General features: G+C 47.7%; 4 protein-coding genes across 5 annotated transcripts; 2 read left to right on the top strand and 2 right to left on the bottom strand.

The window, feature by feature from the left end:
* Positions 1-2,929: 2,929 nt before the first annotated feature.
* Positions 2,930-6,596, bottom strand: LOC541679 (uncharacterized). The gene is made up of 6 exons (XM_020547998.2): positions 6,323-6,596; positions 6,142-6,150; positions 4,529-5,388; positions 4,051-4,068; positions 3,456-3,953; positions 2,930-3,378 (listed from the first exon to the last, which is right to left on the bottom strand). The coding sequence occupies exons 1-6, from the start codon at positions 6,492-6,494 to the stop codon at positions 3,139-3,141; spliced, it is 1,797 nt and encodes a 598-aa protein (XP_020403587.1). The 5' UTR covers positions 6,495-6,596; the 3' UTR covers positions 2,930-3,138.
* Positions 6,597-7,278: 682 nt separating this feature from the next.
* LOC103648340 (uncharacterized) lies at positions 7,279-9,733 on the top strand. The gene is made up of 3 exons (XM_020548079.2): positions 7,279-7,579; positions 7,735-7,808; positions 9,338-9,733. The coding sequence occupies exons 1-3, from the start codon at positions 7,438-7,440 to the stop codon at positions 9,383-9,385; spliced, it is 264 nt and encodes an 87-aa protein (XP_020403668.1). The 5' UTR covers positions 7,279-7,437; the 3' UTR covers positions 9,386-9,733.
* A 549-nt stretch (positions 9,734-10,282) lies between these two features.
* LOC109943947 (translation initiation factor IF-2-like) lies at positions 10,283-11,215 on the top strand. Its single transcript, XM_020548080.3, has one exon. The coding sequence runs from the start codon at positions 10,653-10,655 to the stop codon at positions 11,106-11,108; it is 456 nt and encodes a 151-aa protein (XP_020403669.1). The 5' UTR covers positions 10,283-10,652; the 3' UTR covers positions 11,109-11,215.
* Positions 11,216-11,908: 693 nt separating this feature from the next.
* On the bottom strand, positions 11,909-15,600 carry LOC100283321 (uncharacterized). 2 transcript variants are annotated; one of them, XM_008669795.3, is made up of 6 exons: positions 14,825-14,884; positions 14,632-14,731; positions 14,172-14,401; positions 12,935-13,102; positions 12,625-12,858; positions 11,909-12,479 (listed from the first exon to the last, which is right to left on the bottom strand). In XM_008669795.3, exons 1-6 carry the CDS (start codon positions 14,867-14,869, stop codon positions 12,222-12,224), a joined length of 1,035 nt encoding a protein of 344 aa, XP_008668017.1. In that variant the 5' UTR covers positions 14,870-14,884; the 3' UTR covers positions 11,909-12,221. The 2 variants fall into 2 exon arrangements, with proteins under 2 accessions (XP_008668017.1, NP_001356460.1); NM_001369531.1 differs by lacking the exon at positions 14,825-14,884 and adding an exon at positions 15,318-15,600 and having other exon boundaries at positions 11,918-12,479.
* Between the last annotated feature and the right edge of the window lie 958 nt (positions 15,601-16,558).

Below are 16,558 nucleotides of genomic sequence, written 5' to 3'. Positions count from 1 at the left end.
GCACCATGCCACATGACATCATCGGGGCTCCGCCTGAGCGGGAAGCAAAAGCGTATACGGTAAGGTCCGGACACGTGTCGGCTTTGGACCCCTGCCTGGCCTTGATTAAGGCCTGGGTATTCTTCGCCCCAGAATCCCGGGACCCTGCTGTGAGTGGCCCGGACCCCACACAAAGGGGCCCGGAACCCATCCTAGGGGTTCGGTATGCGCCCATGGAGGTCCTGGACCTTACCCGGAGGTCCGGTCCGCATATACAGGGGTCCGATATCTTCCCATGGGGTCCGGACTCACTGTTGATACCTTGGAGTACATCATTTTCTCTAGCCACGTGGCGGTCCCGGAGCCGTCCACGTGGTGGGGTCGAGCGCTGTTTACCACACGACTAGAGATAGTCGTGTGGGTATCGCGTCTTCATACTGTAGGACGGGGTACCCCTGTTTCAGGATACTGACAGAGCCAAAAATAAAGAGTCATTTGTAGATGCTCTCATTTGCTCCATAATACAAAAAAGTAAAAGATATTCTTATCTAAATTTTATATATATTATTTGAGAAGATATATGATAAATTTGATGTTTATCTTTTATTAATCTTTACAAGCTCAATATTAAAAATTAGGATACAAATTTGTATATAGCAGAATCTATATCCTATTTACTCACAACCAAAGAAAAAAGATAAAAAAAATCCAAATAAGGTTCCGTTCGGTTGTGCCCAACCAGACCGGGTTCGGTCTGGATTGGGGGGCAATCCAGGTTGAAATCCGACCCTAGTAGACATCCCGGTTTCTAATTTTTTTTATGTTCGGTTAAACCCACTAAGGATTTTAGCCCATAGGTTTGGAATTTTTTTGGCTAGAGAAGGTACTAGATTGGAGCCCTGACCCGAAGGGCCTGGAAACAAATCCGAAGCGGGCGACACAAAGAAGAGCAGCGACGGCGCAAGCGAGAGATGAGATGATGCTGAGCGGCAGTGGCGCAAGCGAGAGACGAGGTGCTGCTGAGCGGCAGCGGCGACGGCAACATCTTCCCCGCCGCTAGCAAACTCTACTGCACCGGCAAGCTTCTCTCCGGTTGGTCCCTCTCACTTTAGCTAGGGTTCTTGAACTAGAGCCATTTCTTTCTTGGTCCTGATGTTCATGGTACTGGTGGTGGCTCCGGATCCACCGACGGGGATGGGGGAGGGGCCATGGGTGCAGGCGGTGGGGCGGCCGGGGGCCACGGTCGGCGTGAGGCCATGAGCGCCTCATAGTTTCCTTTTCGAATCGATATGTTCCCTTTCTGATTTCTGTCGGCAGGCGGCGACGTGGGGCAGAAGACCAAGGTGGCTGCAACCACCGGCATGAGGAAGGTGAAAGAGGGAATGTCGCAGGGGTTCCAATGGATCAAGGACAAGTGCCAGCATGGCGGCGTCAAGAAGCAGCAGGGCTCCGAGGCCCCTAGGTACTACTGACCCCTGTCCTTATCGCATTAGCATTGTTGCTCGGCTTCAACACGCTGTCTGCTGCTTCCGGTAGACAGCAAATTCTTTTTTTGGTGCTTGCTATTGGTATGAATAGTATACTGCATATAGGTTTTGGGTTTGGCCGGTGATCCGATATTGGTGGTGTTCCAGTTGTAGAGTAAGTTTCTCCGTACCTGATGTGTGTCATAGCTACTGAATTGACCACTTCAATGTATATAAAATGATATTTATGCACTAATATTTCTCTGCTCATATTTTTCATCTAAATGAAGGACGATACTTATATTTCTCTGCTCAGATTTTTCATCAGAAAGCAACCAGCCAGAAAATGAACTACCCAATTGCTCATCCACTTTGAGGCATATATGTTTATAAGGCTCACAGAGTAACCAACTATAGCCAACTGAGGAATCTGGGGATGGATGCATTCTCTATAATGTATTCAATCAATTAGATAAAATGAGATTACTGAAACCAACATACTATTGAATTTATCAAGTAAAATGTAAAGTTTGGAAAAAATATTTACATTGACTTCATGTCAATTTTTTAATATTATATTATCTACTGGTATAACCTAGTCTCTAGAGACTCCAAAAAACATTCAAAATTCATTACTAGATCGTTGTCATGGAAATGGTGCAATAGCAAGCAAAAGATTGCATGACAAGCAAATGTTGATTTTTAATTGCATGACAAGCAAATGCTGAGCATGAAAAAAACATTTGCACTTATTAACCACAATGATTGTTTCTGTTTTCTACTACTGCATGTACACTTGGAAATTAGCAGCAATGCCTATTATATACTTGTCCATCTATTGTTGTGTTATTGCTTCACATTTTTTCTATTGCATTTTGCTTTGGTTTATTGTGCATATTCATTCATTTGTCTCATGGTGTTCCAGGGTCCAAGGATAAGAGAGAGAAATTCAAGTCATGTCGTGCCAGTTGATACATCATTAGGCTTGGTAGAGTTTGAAAGCAATTGTTTGATAAAAATCTGATCATTGGATGTTGATGTTTGTTTTTAATTTTTTCTGGATAAAAATGTGTCCGTTTTTTAAATATATGTATTGAGAATCATATGACATACATGTTTAAATTTAGTGAGAGATACAATTGTATTTTCTATGTTTAAATTTTGTACAATTGTATTTCTATGTTTAAACTTTGTTAGGTTTTATTAGCTTTTGTTGGTTTTCAAGTTTAGGATTTGATCCACATGGAATAAACGAACAAACATAGTTGATTGGGTTTTAGGATATAATTCATATGGAATAAACGAACAATATTGGTTGTTTGGGTTTAGAGATTTAATCCCACAAGGGATTAGGTGAAAGGCTTGGATTCACCTAATCCATGTGTAGAAAAAAACCAGACCATCAAAAATTCCCAAGCTGCCGAATGAGGCCTAAGTATATGTTTCCATCACTTATACGTGAAAATCAAAACTCCACTCTTGACTGATGGTCAAACCGATGATAGTGCTGCTAGCCAGAGGCGCCAGATCAGTAGAACTTGTTTATTCTCCTCTCCAAATCAACCAATATGAATTTCTCAACAGCAATCGGCCAATATTTCTTATTTGAAATACACCTTTCCCCCCCTCTCTATAACAAAGTATAGCAATCAAATCAAACGGACCCCATTTTTGACACATTAACCTGAAGATTTTAATAGGATTCACTTTGGTCATTAGATTTAGAAATAACCAAGCTGTCGTTGCCCCCAACGGAATTTACGGTCGCCGCCGCGAGCTCCCATGCCTCGAGCTTGTACACCTCCACCGTGCCTGTGCCATTGTTGAACACGAACATGTGGTTGTTGCTCGTCTCCGCGTGCTCAGGGTACACTCTAGCCGTGATGCACATCCGCCCGTCAGCTCCGAAGCTCTCCACCACCGAGTGATCAATCTGTGCAAATCACAAACGAACTGAGCAGATCGCTGAAGGACAAAGCAGCAAAAAAGTAAAAAGAAAAAAAAACTCACCAGGGTTCTCAAATTGATGGTCTCGTGCTCCTCAACGTCGACGTCCACGAATCCTCCGTATGGCGGCTTGTACACGCCTGCCCTCGTGGACGACCTTGTCAGGTCAGTGCACATGAGAAGCTTGTACCTGCCATGGTACCTGAACGCGCGGAAGAAGACAGCGGTGTGCTCGCGCAGGTCGCTGGAGGCCATCACGATGAGCCCGAACGGCCCGACGCCGCCGGGCACCGAGGCGCCCTTCTCCCCGCACAGCTTCTGCGGGTCCAGCAGCCAGTTGGGGTCCAGTGCCTCGGCCCCCGCTAGGCTCGAGACCTTGAACGCGACCTCCACGTCCGCCTGCGAGCCCGCGACGCCGACGATCTCGTTCATGCCTCCGGTGGCCAGCGCCGTGCCGCGGCGCAGGACGACGCGCTTCCTCCGCAGCGTTTCGATCTCCTCCACCGGCCACTGCCGCAGCTGCTTCCCGTCCTCGTCCAGCCACAGCTTCCGCGGGAACGTCTGCGTCACACAAGCCAGCCAAGCCAGTGAGGAATGAGTGGGTGTGGGTCGGACCGCCGAGGAGAGCAAGAAAGAAATCATGCGCGCCGGCGGGGACCTGAACGCCGGACCAGCCCTTGGCGATATAGATGGCCAAATGGGCCGTGCCTAACGGGCCGGCCCGAAGCACGGCCCGTTTAATAGTGCCGGGCTAGGCCCGACACGAGAACCGTGCCGTGCTTGGGCCGCTGGCTCGGCCCGTAGTGCCGGCCCGGCCCGGCACGATTATATGTTTTTTATTTTATAAAACATAGTATATATATATTTACATTTTATATTCAATATTTACAACAAATACACTAGAGTTCTACTGGTTAGTCTGTTTCAGTTAGTGCGTTCAGCCTGTTGGAGGGAGGGCGCGGGTTCAAATCCTCGTCCATACACAGTTTTTGCTATTTTTTCCCATTTAACAGGAGAGCGTGGCCGGTTAACGGGCCGGCCCGGCACGACTACCAGGCCGGCGTGCCGTGCTTGGGCCGTGGCTGCGGCACGCGGGCCGGTCGGGCCGGGCCGTTTGGGCATCTATACTTGGCGACGTCGTCGGCCTGGCTGTCGGACTCGTTGGCCCACGCCCACAGCACGCGCCGGCTCCCGCGCGCGTCGAAGAAGGTCTTGGACGCGTACACGTGGCCGTAGTCCAGCCGCCGCCAGCCGCGCACGTCGTCCCCGCGCTCGGGCTCCGCCGGCACGAACGCGTCCGCCGCGTCGTCGTACCGCCCCACCATGTAGTAGTCCTGGAGCGTGTCCATCACGCTGAGCTTCAGCACGTGCCGCAGCCCGGCGCCGCTCGCCGACGCGTCGAGCCCTTGGCCGTCGCCGTCGTCACCCTCCTCCTTCACCGGGAACAGGTCCGGGCACTCCACCATACCCGCGGCGCGCGAGGCGTGCAGCGGCGCGGCGGCGGGGGCGCGCTCCCAGCGGAGGAAGTCCGCGCTCCGGTACACGAGCGTGGACGCCACGCCGCGGACCTCGGCGGACACCGCGACGCGCCACAGCCCGTCGCGGCCGAGCCACGCCGTCGAAGGGTCCCGGAACTTGTCGCCCGGGACGTCGGCGGGGAGCGGGATGACGGGGTTGTAGCCGGGCTTGTCCCACCGGCGAAGGAGCGGGTCCGCCGGGTCCCTGGGGAACGCCACGTTCTGCACCTGCTCCCCGTTGGCGTCGATGCCCGTGTAGAGGATGGCCGGGGTGCCGCCGGGGAGGATGGTGGCGGAGCCCGACCAGCAGCCGTTGGCGTCGAAGGGCGACGTCGGGTCCAGCGCCGTGTCCAGGGCGGCCCAGTTCACGAGGTCGCCGGAAACGGAGTGGCCCCAGGAGAGGTTGCCAACGCCCCAGAGCGCGCCGTGCGGGTTGTACTGGTAGAAGAGATGGTACATGCCGTTGTAGTACATCGGCCCTGCTCGTATCGCATTGTTACACAAGAATTAACCGTCGTTTTGTCATGTATTACTACAAGTATACATATCATTTCGGTAAGTCTACACTCTACACCTCACTCGAGTGTTGGAACTCATACGCGGTCATAGCCGCGGCGGCGTCGGGAGGAAGAAGATGGCTAAAGAAAAGATTCGAACGTTTTGGAACTCTGAAAGACTGAAACACTTGGGTGCGGTATAGACAGATTATATCATTTTATGACGATCAGATGACTGTGTTGTTTACTGGATTCAAACAAGATGGTTTCTTTTCAGTGCTGCAGCTAATTAATCGGCTCATGTTATAGAGCAGACAAGATTTATTATGCGAAGTCTTGAAGGATGAGACACGGCCTACTCCAAAATCAGGTCCACGGTGGAAAGCACACTTGGCACTCCAATCTTGCCCTACCAACGTGGGCCACACGTGCATCTTTCGCTGATTTGTTTGTTCCTTTCTTTGTCCGCTACGCCAATGGAATGGATGGATAGGTAGGTACTGTAGGTAGGTTCATACTGCTGTGCTGGCTACTGGAGACATGGCTAATTGAGATTAACGGAGTTTAATCCGTGTGATTCAATTCAATTCAATCCAATTCGATACAAATGCGATTAGATGACCGAGCGACCCCGTTCAGCTTCAGCGGAGCGAAGCAAAGCAAATTCTACATCTCGCAGCCAGAGAACGGAAACCAAGAACAGAGCAGCCAAGGAGAGGAGGGATCAGCACGTACCATTCGGATCTGCCGGCGCCAGGATCCACCCGAGACGTACGGCCAAAGAAACCCGCAGTTCGCCACGCCACGCCGATCGGACAACCACACAGGGATCAATCAGTTCAGCAAACATCTGTGTCCTGATCAAATCGACGGTGCAACGGCCGGAGACGGATGCAAGGGAAGTCAGCGCGCTCACCATTCTGCCAGTTCTTGGCCGGCTGGAAGTGGTAGGCGGTCCTGCCTGCACGGCGGCCGCCGTCGCTCGGGGCAGGCGCAAGACGAGGAGCGGAAGAGGACGACGACGCAAGGTGGAGGCACAGGTAGAAGGCGGCGGCGACGGCGCAGGCGGCCAGCGGGAGCCTCGCCATGGTCGAGAGAGACGGAGGGGAGTGGCCGGCTCGCGCTCCCTCTGGTTGCTTTGCTCCAGCTGTGCCTCTGCTGACGAGTCCCGGATTACCATATAGATATGATTGCCTGCTACGGTGTTACCCATCACCATGTTTTAGTCGTAGTATTCACGAGCAACTTCAAAAGATTAGACAAATCATTTTGTAAAGTTAAAATTAGTTATTATTAGATGAAAAAAATATCCAACAAACTCTGTAAATGATTTTTCAATTTTAACTGCTCTTCGTTCCTCCGTCTCCGCTTTCTATTTTTTTATAGTCTTCTTCACTCACTATCTAATAAATTGGTTTATAGAGTATATTTGATTAACCTATTTTTTTAAAACCTATTTTAGAGAGTAGCTAAATCAATAAATTTAGTTATTTATTTGCCGAGTATAGTGGAGTTGCTCTAATGTTAAGTGTGAACTATTGGTATTGTATTAGCCATGGAGTTGCTCTAATGTTAAAGTGTGAGCCATCCAGATTCCATTTCCACCACCCCACCCCACCCCCCGCTGAGTTTTAAACTCGTAAAAACTGCTGCTTTTTTTTTCAAGATCCGATCGGGCCGGGTCAAGAGGTCATTTCTTAAGTGCCACCGGCCGGAATACAAATCGAGATCTTGTCTCACAATCACAACAGGATCTACTCCGTCGTCGTAATTCTTCTCCAACGCAAAGTTTACCTGCGCAATCATCTCAGATGCAGTCATGCAGAAGGGTTATTTATCTGCTTTACAGGTACTCATTCGCTTCGTTGGCCCAGTACTCCGTCCATCTGGCCCAGTACTAGTAATCGGAAGATAAGCAGCCCATTACCAAAGCCCTGTCCATCACTTCGCCCCATCCAGAAAGACGACGGCCAATCGAAAGCCCGAAAAGGAGGAAGAACCGAACTAGCGAAGAAAAGGACGCGGGGCACCATGGCGACGGCACAGGCAGCGTCGGCGTCCCCAACCCACCACCGCGCGTCTCCAGGGATGTCGCCGCCGCAGCCGCCGTACCCCAGCGCCGCCAGGATCGCCGACTCCGCCTGCTTCCCCCAGTACACCGCCTCGCTCAAGTGTACGAGCCCTGCTGCGCACCCGCCCTGATTCCCAATCTGCCCCCTCCTCTCTTCGACCCATCCACACACCCCCACGTTCGCAGGAAGGTGCTACTTGATACTCGCCATGCTTCTATGGCCGCTCGCTGACGCTGCGGTTGTTTCTTGATTAAAGGTTTGGAGGCCAACCAGGACAAGACCAAGTGCCAGCAGCAGTTCGACGATTACAAGGAATGCAAGAAGAAAGAGGTTTGCCCTTGTGTCATCCCGGTTCCTCTGTAATTTTGTGTGACGGTACACGATACTTTTCCTCTCTTCCCCGTTCCTCTGTAAGTCTCTAGTTAATCTTGGGAGGTCAGGTGATACATATACGGATGTACCGATATACGTCAGTTTCTGTTTGGTGTCCGAGATCTCTCAGTTGAGCAAGTTTAGGACTTCTTTTTTTTTTCTGGGTTCACATTCCTGTTTCAAGGATGATTATCCTTCGGTTTAAGTTTTTTTCTTCATCTACATATAGGTTGACCCCCTGCCCATCTAGTATCCTGACTGCAGAAGTGATTCTAATGATATGAGTGATGCTCATTTCTTCGTAGATACTAGCAGTTGCATGCACATGAGCAAAGGACTAGAGTTTTCGAACTTGTAGTGATAAAATCTCCAACCAAGATCTGCTCTGCTCCAATGTCTGCATTCTTGACTATTGTGGCCTGAGTACTACTAAATAATCATACATATGGTACTTACCATTTTACAAGGGTCAAATAATTACATCCTCTCACTACCATTTTTTTTATCGTTGCCCTGTCTTATGATTTCTGAACCTTCCATAGTAGTATAGTACTTACTGACCTTCCCAAATTACAAAGGCCACACACACATGAGCAAAAAGATGAATTCTCCTATTATGATAATAAAAGTAGTAAATCATTGTGTCTTGAAACCTAAATAGGGTTACATACTACTACAATCATTATATAAATTTGGATAAGGTCTCTAGTCACAGATGAACTCAATGTGTCCCACTCATGCACTTTAGCAAATCTGATAAGTTTTTTTTTACCGGGAAACTGTAGGGGAAACCCTACAGCAGAAATTTTATTGAAAAGAGAGATACCCTAGGGCAGAGACTGTACAGAAAAGACAAGCTATAATACAAGCAAACTAGAGACCAGAAAGCCAAGAATTTACAGCAGCAGCAGTCATGGGATTAGATCTGAGTAAGTTAAGCCTAAGAGTGTCCACGAAATTTTTCTTTCAAGATGTGAGCGCTGGGGCCTCTCCTCTAAAGATTTTACCATTTCTTTTCTTCCAAATCTCCCAAGCTGCCACTGAGAAAATTTCCATGAAGAATGGATATCCAAATAAACCTCTGGCCTTTTCCAACATCTGAAAGAAACCCGTCGAGTGATCCCATATAATCCCCGCGTAGCGCCAGCAAGCATTGCTATATTGACATTCAAAGAATTGTATGTGCCAACAAATAGTAATAAAAACGCACATGTCCAGTGAGCCTTATTTTATTTTAACAAATTGAAATGGCTCCTCTCTTATTGAAGTACTAGAAGTCCAGGCTATTTGATTCATTAATCTGAACTAGCGCGCGTACCGTGTACCAAGATTTTGCTTTTAACTTGAGTGCTTCTTTTGGTACTATTTTCTTGATACCGGTTAGCACTCTATAACTCTATATATAGACTTGGTTGCCAGATTTTTCTTTCCATGTTATTTCATTTGTGTTAGGTATCTTATCCCCTTTGTGTTTCAATGTTTTGCAGAGGGAGGCTCGGCTGGAACGGAATAAAACCAGATCACTCTTTGGGTGAACAATGGCGTCCCACCTGAGCAATATGCTGGCGGTGCAATAAGTCTCCTGCTGATGTGAGCGAAATCACGGCTTTTTTCTTTGGTTTCATGATGATCCTCTGCAACTTGTGCAAGGTAGGGAATAGAAATACCGATCTCGAGATTGAGGGAGATGTAAGGGCGTCTGGGAACAGCTCATTAACACAATGGCTACGGTGAATGAATCGAATGAGCGAGGATGTATTTTGAGAACAACCAGGCGTCATGAAACGACAGTTTGTTCAATAAATTTGTATTCCACCCCTGTAACGATTGTACTTCAAAATATTTCCATGTGTTCTTAGCTGCCTTGCATCCAGCTTTTTCGACCTGCCGTCCTATGTGGAAGTGGAAGCTCCCCTTTCGAACTTGTTTGGTTAGGCTTGGATCTAGATGGAAGAGTATTGGAGAGGATTTAATTCCCTTCAATTTTCTTCGATCCAAGATCCAAACCTAACAGAATAAGTCAAATTGAATAGAAAGTAATTTAATCATCTTTAATTCTTTTCGATCCAAGTCTAAAGGTTGGTTTGTGGATCAGTGAAGGGTTGTTTGGTTAGAGGTGAATTAGAGGGCATCAATTTCAATAGCAAGGAGATTCCTCTCATTTGTTAGACTCTGTGTGTGAGCCGGCACCACTGTTGGGCTGTCGGTCCATTAGAGTTAAGGTCTTACGAGTCTATATACTGTACCTCATCTCCTATGCAATACATCAAGTACTAGAATTTCCTACATGGTATCGTAAGATTATGGTTTCTCCTCCCACCCACCACAACCGTCGCCACCCCGAGTTGCTGCACACAACCGCCCTCTGCTCCTGCACCATTGTCCCCGAGAGGCTCGTCCTCCCCTCTTAGGGGCGGCAACCTCTCCTAGCCGCTGGGACCTCCCACCTCTACCCCTTCTCTCAGGCGGCCTACCTCCCTGCTGCTAGCGCACACGCTCAACCGCCCCTGCTACCCTCCTCCAAGCGCCCATGGCGCGCCGCTGCTCCTAGCGCGACCCGTGGGCCACGCTCCCCGCTGCCGGTCGCGGCGGGATCCACGCCGTCGTCGCCTGGCACGCAACGCTGGAGCTCCGCGCCCGCGTGCCACCTGGGTCTACGCTCACACGACGGTGCACCCGCCGACGAGCCCAACCGGAGCTCCTCCTAGCCGTCGGGGCATCGGCTCTCTCTTCGTTTGGCCGCTGACCCGCTCGTGGCCACCAAGCTCGCGACGTCGCCGCTCCCCATGTCGGCGCGGCCCCATGGCCGCGCGCCTGCCACCAGCAGCGGCGCGGCGCTTCTCCCCGCTCGCCGGCGAGCCCCGCCTGTACTTCCCCCAGCAGCCAGGCCGTCGGCTCTCCCTCCCTCGCGCCCTCTCTCTTCCCCAGCTCCCTTGTCGTCGTCTGCCTCACCATGGCGCGGCCATCCGCCGCCACCCCTCCCCCTGCGGCAGTGGATCTGCATGCCCCTCCCCTCTGGCTCCGGAGGCGCGGTCGCGACCCCCTCCCTTCCCCGGCGGCTTAAATCCGCCTCGGCCTGACCCGGCAAGGGCCTTTCCCGATGGCGTCCCGCTCGTCGGCAATCGGCCTCCCTACCCGGCCAGCAGCCGCCGTGGCCTCGCGGGCACTCCCTTCCCCAACGGTCGCCGACCCTTCTTCCATGGCGTGGTTACACTGCATCGGCATCTCCGCTCGCGCAGCCCCTCGTCATCGCGCTAGCCACCTTACTGCACGTGCCGACACCTAGCAGCGCCAACTCTTCGAGCTTATTCCGTCGTGGCGTCAAACCCCTCTAAGGGCGTGTTCGGTTGGATTGAGAGAGATTGAGAGGGTTTTAATCCCCAGTAAGGGCTTGTTCGGTTCTCCCCCCAATCCATATGGATTGAGGGGGATTGAGAGGGTTTCAATCCCTAGCCAGTTAAAATCCCCTCCAATCCGTATCAATCCCCTCCGATCCATATGGATTGAAAATAACCGAACAAGCCCTAAGTCGGATTGAGAGGGATTGAGAGGATTTTAATCCCCAGTAAGTCAAAATCCCTTCCAATCCGTATTAATCCCCTCCAATCCATATGGATTGAAAATAACCGAACAAGCCCTAACAGGTCCACACCATTGATCCCTAGGGAGGCTCATGAAACGAACCCTGTGTTGATCTAGAAGTCCTGATGGTGGCGGCCAGAGTTTGTCTCTGGAATTAGAAGTCCTGATGGTGGCGGCCAGAGTTTGTCTCTGGAATTAGTGTCTGATGTTCATATGTATCTGGAACCTCATCTCTTGCAAGTTGTAACCTTTTGCCCTGGGCCCTGCTGCAAGGCAGGAGGACCAGCAAGACTTCGTTGAAAACACGAGAGAAAGGGTAGAAGTCAATAAGGCAATAAACCAGAGGTTATCTATTCTGAGGTCTGGACTTTCTTCTGTACTCATAACTGCATCAAGAACAATTCCCTGACATGCAATCGAGAGCGTGATTGCAGCAAGAACAATTCCCTGACATGCAATCGAGGAAAAACAAACGGTTGGAGAAATAGGCACCCACATTCTGTCGAATCCAACAGAGGGTTGTTGGCATGTTGCAGCAATAAAAGCAATCAAAGATCTTCTACAACAGTTCAATGTTGAGTTGCTGAGCACTTCTCTCAGCCTCACCGCCTGATCCTCAAAAACATAAAGCAAAGCAACGATACATACACTGAAACTTATTCTACCACTACCGAACACTAGCCCAAGCTATAAATCTCCAGATATCCGAAGATCACCTTAGGGACTGCCCTCAACACGCTAAATGCCAAATCTAATGCACTACGAGTCACGGTTCACCAAATGAGCTTCTCAGGAGAAGAGTCTTCGAGACCAAGCAGAAGCAGGGACCGGTTGAACTGCAGCAGCTGCTGCTTTATGGGCGAGGGTTGCTGCTTTCTCTTTGGATTCCACTATCCGTGCTCCCTTTGGATCCGCCAAAAGGGATTTCTGGAAGGACTGTGGAAATCCTGTCGCAATGATTGTCACATGTATCTCACCAGTGTAACGGTCATCAACAACGGCACCGAAAATTATGTTCGCAGATGGGTCAGCTAGGCTTGTCACAATCTGCAAGAGGTGAATACATATGGTCAAAACTATCTAAAACAACTATATATTTGGTTCTTCTATTTGAGACACCCAACGTTTCCTAACTTCTCTTAAAACACCATTGCAGAATCAATAAAGAATTTCTAATGAATCCTACACGCACCTGGGACACCTTGTTCACTTCTTGCAAAGTGATGTCCTTCCCACCAGTAATATTATACACAACGCCAGTAGCTGCCTCGATGGATGATCCAATCAAAGGAGCAAGTGTTGCCTGTTCAGCAGCTTCTTGGGCCCGATTTTTGCTGGAAGAAACACCAACACCGAGCATGGCAGTTCCAGAGTTTTTCATGACAGCTTTTACATCAGCAAAATCAACATTGACAAGTCCCGGTATCTGCAATGTTCACTCATAAGGTACATGATAACAATTTGCAGATAAGTTAGAGCAGGAAAGGGGAGAAACCACCCACTGTGATGATGTCTGATATTCCTTGAACACCCTGACGAAGGACATCATCTGCAAGGAGAAATGCATCTTGCAAGGGCATGTTTTCATCCGCAACATCTAATAACTTATCATTTGGAATCACAATAAGTGTGTCTACACTCTTTTCCAGCTTCTCTAGTGCTTCCAATGCCTAAAATGGGCATACATAAGTCATAACATTAAGTAACTATAGAGAAAAGAAACAAAAAGTGTTTAGAAAGGGAAAATTGGCCAAAAACCTGCAGATAGAAATTCAAAAGTAATAACAGTGAAGTGTATTCCCAGTTTACCACTGTTGGGAATATGCTTCGTCGCCGAAGGTCTTCTAGGAAGAAGTGGCTCTCGGCTGAAGCTGTTTGTATGAGATGGCCGAAGGTTCCTCTTCATGAAGCTTCGGCATCACAAACCGACTTAAAGATAGAATGATCTTTTAGTCCATAAAGGTCTAAGTCAATGTTGTAAACTTTTATGAGGGGTATAATTGTAATTCCTCACAGGCTGTGTCCTGTGCCTATAAATAGTGAACAGTATTCCTTTACTGTTCACGCATTCTGGTAATTGCAATCACATTTTTCGGAATCCAACCTTTGCCAAGGCAGAGGTATTATTGTATTCAATGATTCAATATATTAAGTAAATATAATATAATTCGTCTATGATTTATTTACCCCTTTTTATACCCTTTATTTTATGTTATCTTACAATATCTATTGAAATTTTATTACGAAGATTTAAGCTTCGTAATTATACTCTCATCAGCCTTTGTCCAAGGCCCATTATCCTCAAGGGAATAATGTTTCATGGACGAAAGACGTTAACATTTAACACTTTATGTTGCCTTGTTCTTAATTCATAGCATTTGAAAACAAGTCCCCAACAACCACAGGAGGGAATATTCATAATGACATGTGTTTTGAAATATTTCACAACATAAACATCCCTCCACAAGGCAATGCAACAGTACAACCACATAGTTGTATATTGTTTTGGGCATCAACCACGCAGAAAAGTAGGAACAAAAATGATGAGATGAACTACAGGTGATGGCATGATGCTACATTTCTTTGACCTACCATTGTATACATCATCAGCAATAAATGTGGCTGGATGTCATTGTTATGACTACAAACTAATGCTTCCATCGAGCAAAAGAAAGTCGCAGAACGAGATATGACAGTTTGAATTAAAATTCAGGAGTGAAGGGGGGCTCAGATACTTGCCTGTACAGAGCGCTTACGGCCCTCGAAACTGAATGGATAGGTGACAACACCAACAGTAAGATAACCAGCTTCCTTTGATATCTGGGCAACAACTGGAGCAGCACCAGATCCAGTACCCCCTCCCATCCCAGCTGTTATGAAGACAAGATCTGAATCCCTCAGGGCAGTGGCTATGGTTTCTCTTGATTCCTCAGCAGCCTGCTCTCCCAAATTCGGATTTCCACCGGCACCTGTGCATGTGTTACGTAGTATCATATTTACTGAATCTAGCCAACCTCTGAAACATTTTCAATGGAAATTTACAGTTTTGATGATGCATTGTTATAGGGCACAATTCATTCAGTTGACCAGAAGTCCATGTACTGTGGGTGTTATCGCAAATGAGCAGAAGACCGACATTTACATGACAATGTTTCTTTTACACACAACGAGCATGAATAAAGGGAGCATATAACATTACCTAAGCCGCGGGTCAACTGCTCTCCAATTTGCAGAGGATATTGCGCTTGTGAATTAATAAGGGCTTGGGAATCGGTGTTTATAGCATAAAATTCGATGCCCTGAAATCGTATAGTTCAATTATCAGGACTTAGGACACAATGAAGAACATACAGTAATTAACATTTAACACAGTTAAATCATTTGCACCCTACCATCCAGAGTCCAGTAGATATTCCAAAAATTCCAGAACTAAGCATATCCTCTTGTTCTAAACTAAAGTATTACAGTATGGATGGTGGCATGGATTGGATGGGGAGAAAGTAAAGAAAGTGGCCCACAAACATTCAACATCACCTTTTGGTAACTTAAAATTGGGGTTCCACTTCCAAATCAGATTATCAATTATCATTATTTCGCGTAACAACAACAACAACAACTGCTTCACAGAATCTCATGCTAAACTATCAGGCTCAACTAAAGCATTATTATGAACGGTGCCACGGAATTGAACACGGAGAAGATTGCAACGGCTCCCAGGCTCAACTAAAGTTTATGAACGTTGCCACGGACATGAACACGGAGAAGATTGCAACGGATAAATCATTTCATATTTACACAAGCAGATCTGCGTATCCAGCTTGGGGGCGAAAACAATCCCGATTCCCAAAATGAAACGGGCAAAGAGCGCCGTCAGCCCGCCACTACCTGGAGGCCGCTGCCGATCATGCGGTTGACGGCGTTGTTGCCGCCTCCGCCAACGCCCACCACCTTTATCCGGGCCGTCTCCACCGGCGCGAACGAGCACCGCACGGTCGCGCGACGGGACCGCCTGTGGTCTCGCCACCCGCTTCGTGGCGGTGCACGCAGGTGGCCCGACCCCGGGAGGCGGAAGAGCGCGGAAGCCGAGGAGGCGGCGGCGGCGGATGACGCCATGGCCACTCTCTCCCGTCGTTGGCGAAATGTGGGACGGGAGGTGCGTGGTGATTGGTGAGACAGCGACACGGTGAAGAGAAGGGATCTGATGTGGTCTAGGGCTTTTGATAGTTTGCAGGGTTTATTGTTGACACTTTAGGCCTTGTTCGGTTATTGATATTCCATGTGGATTGAAGTATATTGGATGTGATTGGAATGAATTTTGACTTGATATGGATTTAATCCGACTCAATCTCACCCAATCCACATGGATTAACGCCAAAACAAATAAGCCCTTAACAATATATATATGCTGTGTATGTATGGTAACATATCAAGTATAAAAACGATTAAAATGTTAATATTAAATTTTATTTATTGGGTCCATTGTATGGCTGCATTTTCTCGTACTACTTTCAAATAAACTCCGGATATGGTGGACCGTTTCTTGGTGAGATCGCACTCAGTCGTTAAATCCAAAGAACAAGATTTAACATTAGCATGTTAGCACTCTAAATATTTTTATACTAGATTTATAGGCACCTATATGTATAGTGTACCTATTAAATTTCTGTTCGTCGATGTTAAATTTAACCAACAACGTTTAACTTTTAGATAAAATATTCATTGGATTAAGTGGTTGTATTAGATATGTTGTCTTCTTGGTTTGGTAGAGGAGATGTTAATCTGGCACGTCAAATATTATCTTAGCGCTAAGGATATCTTAAGATATTTAGGATCAATACTATAGAAATACAGGAATATTGAATAAGATGTTAGCCATAAAATTAAAATGGAATGGATTAGGGATGGCAACGGGCACACATTTCACTTGTGTGCCTGCGTGTAAAAACCCTATATGGTGCGAGGTTCGGTGTGAGTTTATACCTGCGGTATGGATGCGGATTTGATTCTCAACCTGATAAAAAAAATTTCTCGCATGTATGAAAATGTTACACCATGCCCGCAAAACCGTGTACCCTGCAATGTGTGTATATATATATATATATATATATATATATATATATATATAT

The sequence above is a fragment of the Zea mays genome, chromosome 2, assembly GCF_902167145.1.
Source record: "Zea mays cultivar B73 chromosome 2, Zm-B73-REFERENCE-NAM-5.0, whole genome shotgun sequence".
Classification (NCBI taxonomy): Eukaryota; Viridiplantae; Streptophyta; class Magnoliopsida; order Poales; family Poaceae; genus Zea; species Zea mays.
Note: the sequence above shows the minus strand (reverse complement) of the source record. Positions and strands in the feature narration are given on the sequence as shown.

Bases quoted from the DNA above. Each gene is read 5' to 3' on its own strand.
- LOC541679 (XM_020547998.2), bottom strand. From the start codon at position 6,494: ATGGCGAGGCTCCCGCTGGCCGCCTGCGCCGTCGCCGCCGCCTTCTAC. The intron at 3,379-3,455 runs GTGAGTTTTTTT...TGATTTGCACAG, and splicing joins CCATCAATTTGAGAACCCTG to ATTGATCACTCGGTGGTGGA.
- LOC103648340 (XM_020548079.2), top strand. From the start codon at position 7,438: ATGGCGACGGCACAGGCAGCGTCGGCGTCCCCAACCCACCACCGCGCG. The intron at 7,580-7,734 runs GTACGAGCCCTG...TCTTGATTAAAG, and splicing joins GTACACCGCCTCGCTCAAGT to GTTTGGAGGCCAACCAGGAC. The intron at 7,809-9,337 runs GTTTGCCCTTGT...AATGTTTTGCAG, and splicing joins AGGAATGCAAGAAGAAAGAG to AGGGAGGCTCGGCTGGAACG.
- LOC109943947 (XM_020548080.3), top strand. From the start codon at position 10,653: ATGGCCGCGCGCCTGCCACCAGCAGCGGCGCGGCGCTTCTCCCCGCTC.
- LOC100283321 (NM_001369531.1), bottom strand. From the start codon at position 15,545: ATGGCGTCATCCGCCGCCGCCGCCTCCTCGGCTTCCGCGCTCTTCCGC. The intron at 13,103-14,171 runs GCAAGTATCTGA...TGCCCATTTTAG, and splicing joins GCCGTAAGCGCTCTGTACAG to GCATTGGAAGCACTAGAGAA. The intron at 12,480-12,624 runs GTGCGTGTAGGA...CACCTCTTGCAG, and splicing joins AAGTGAACAAGGTGTCCCAG to ATTGTGACAAGCCTAGCTGA.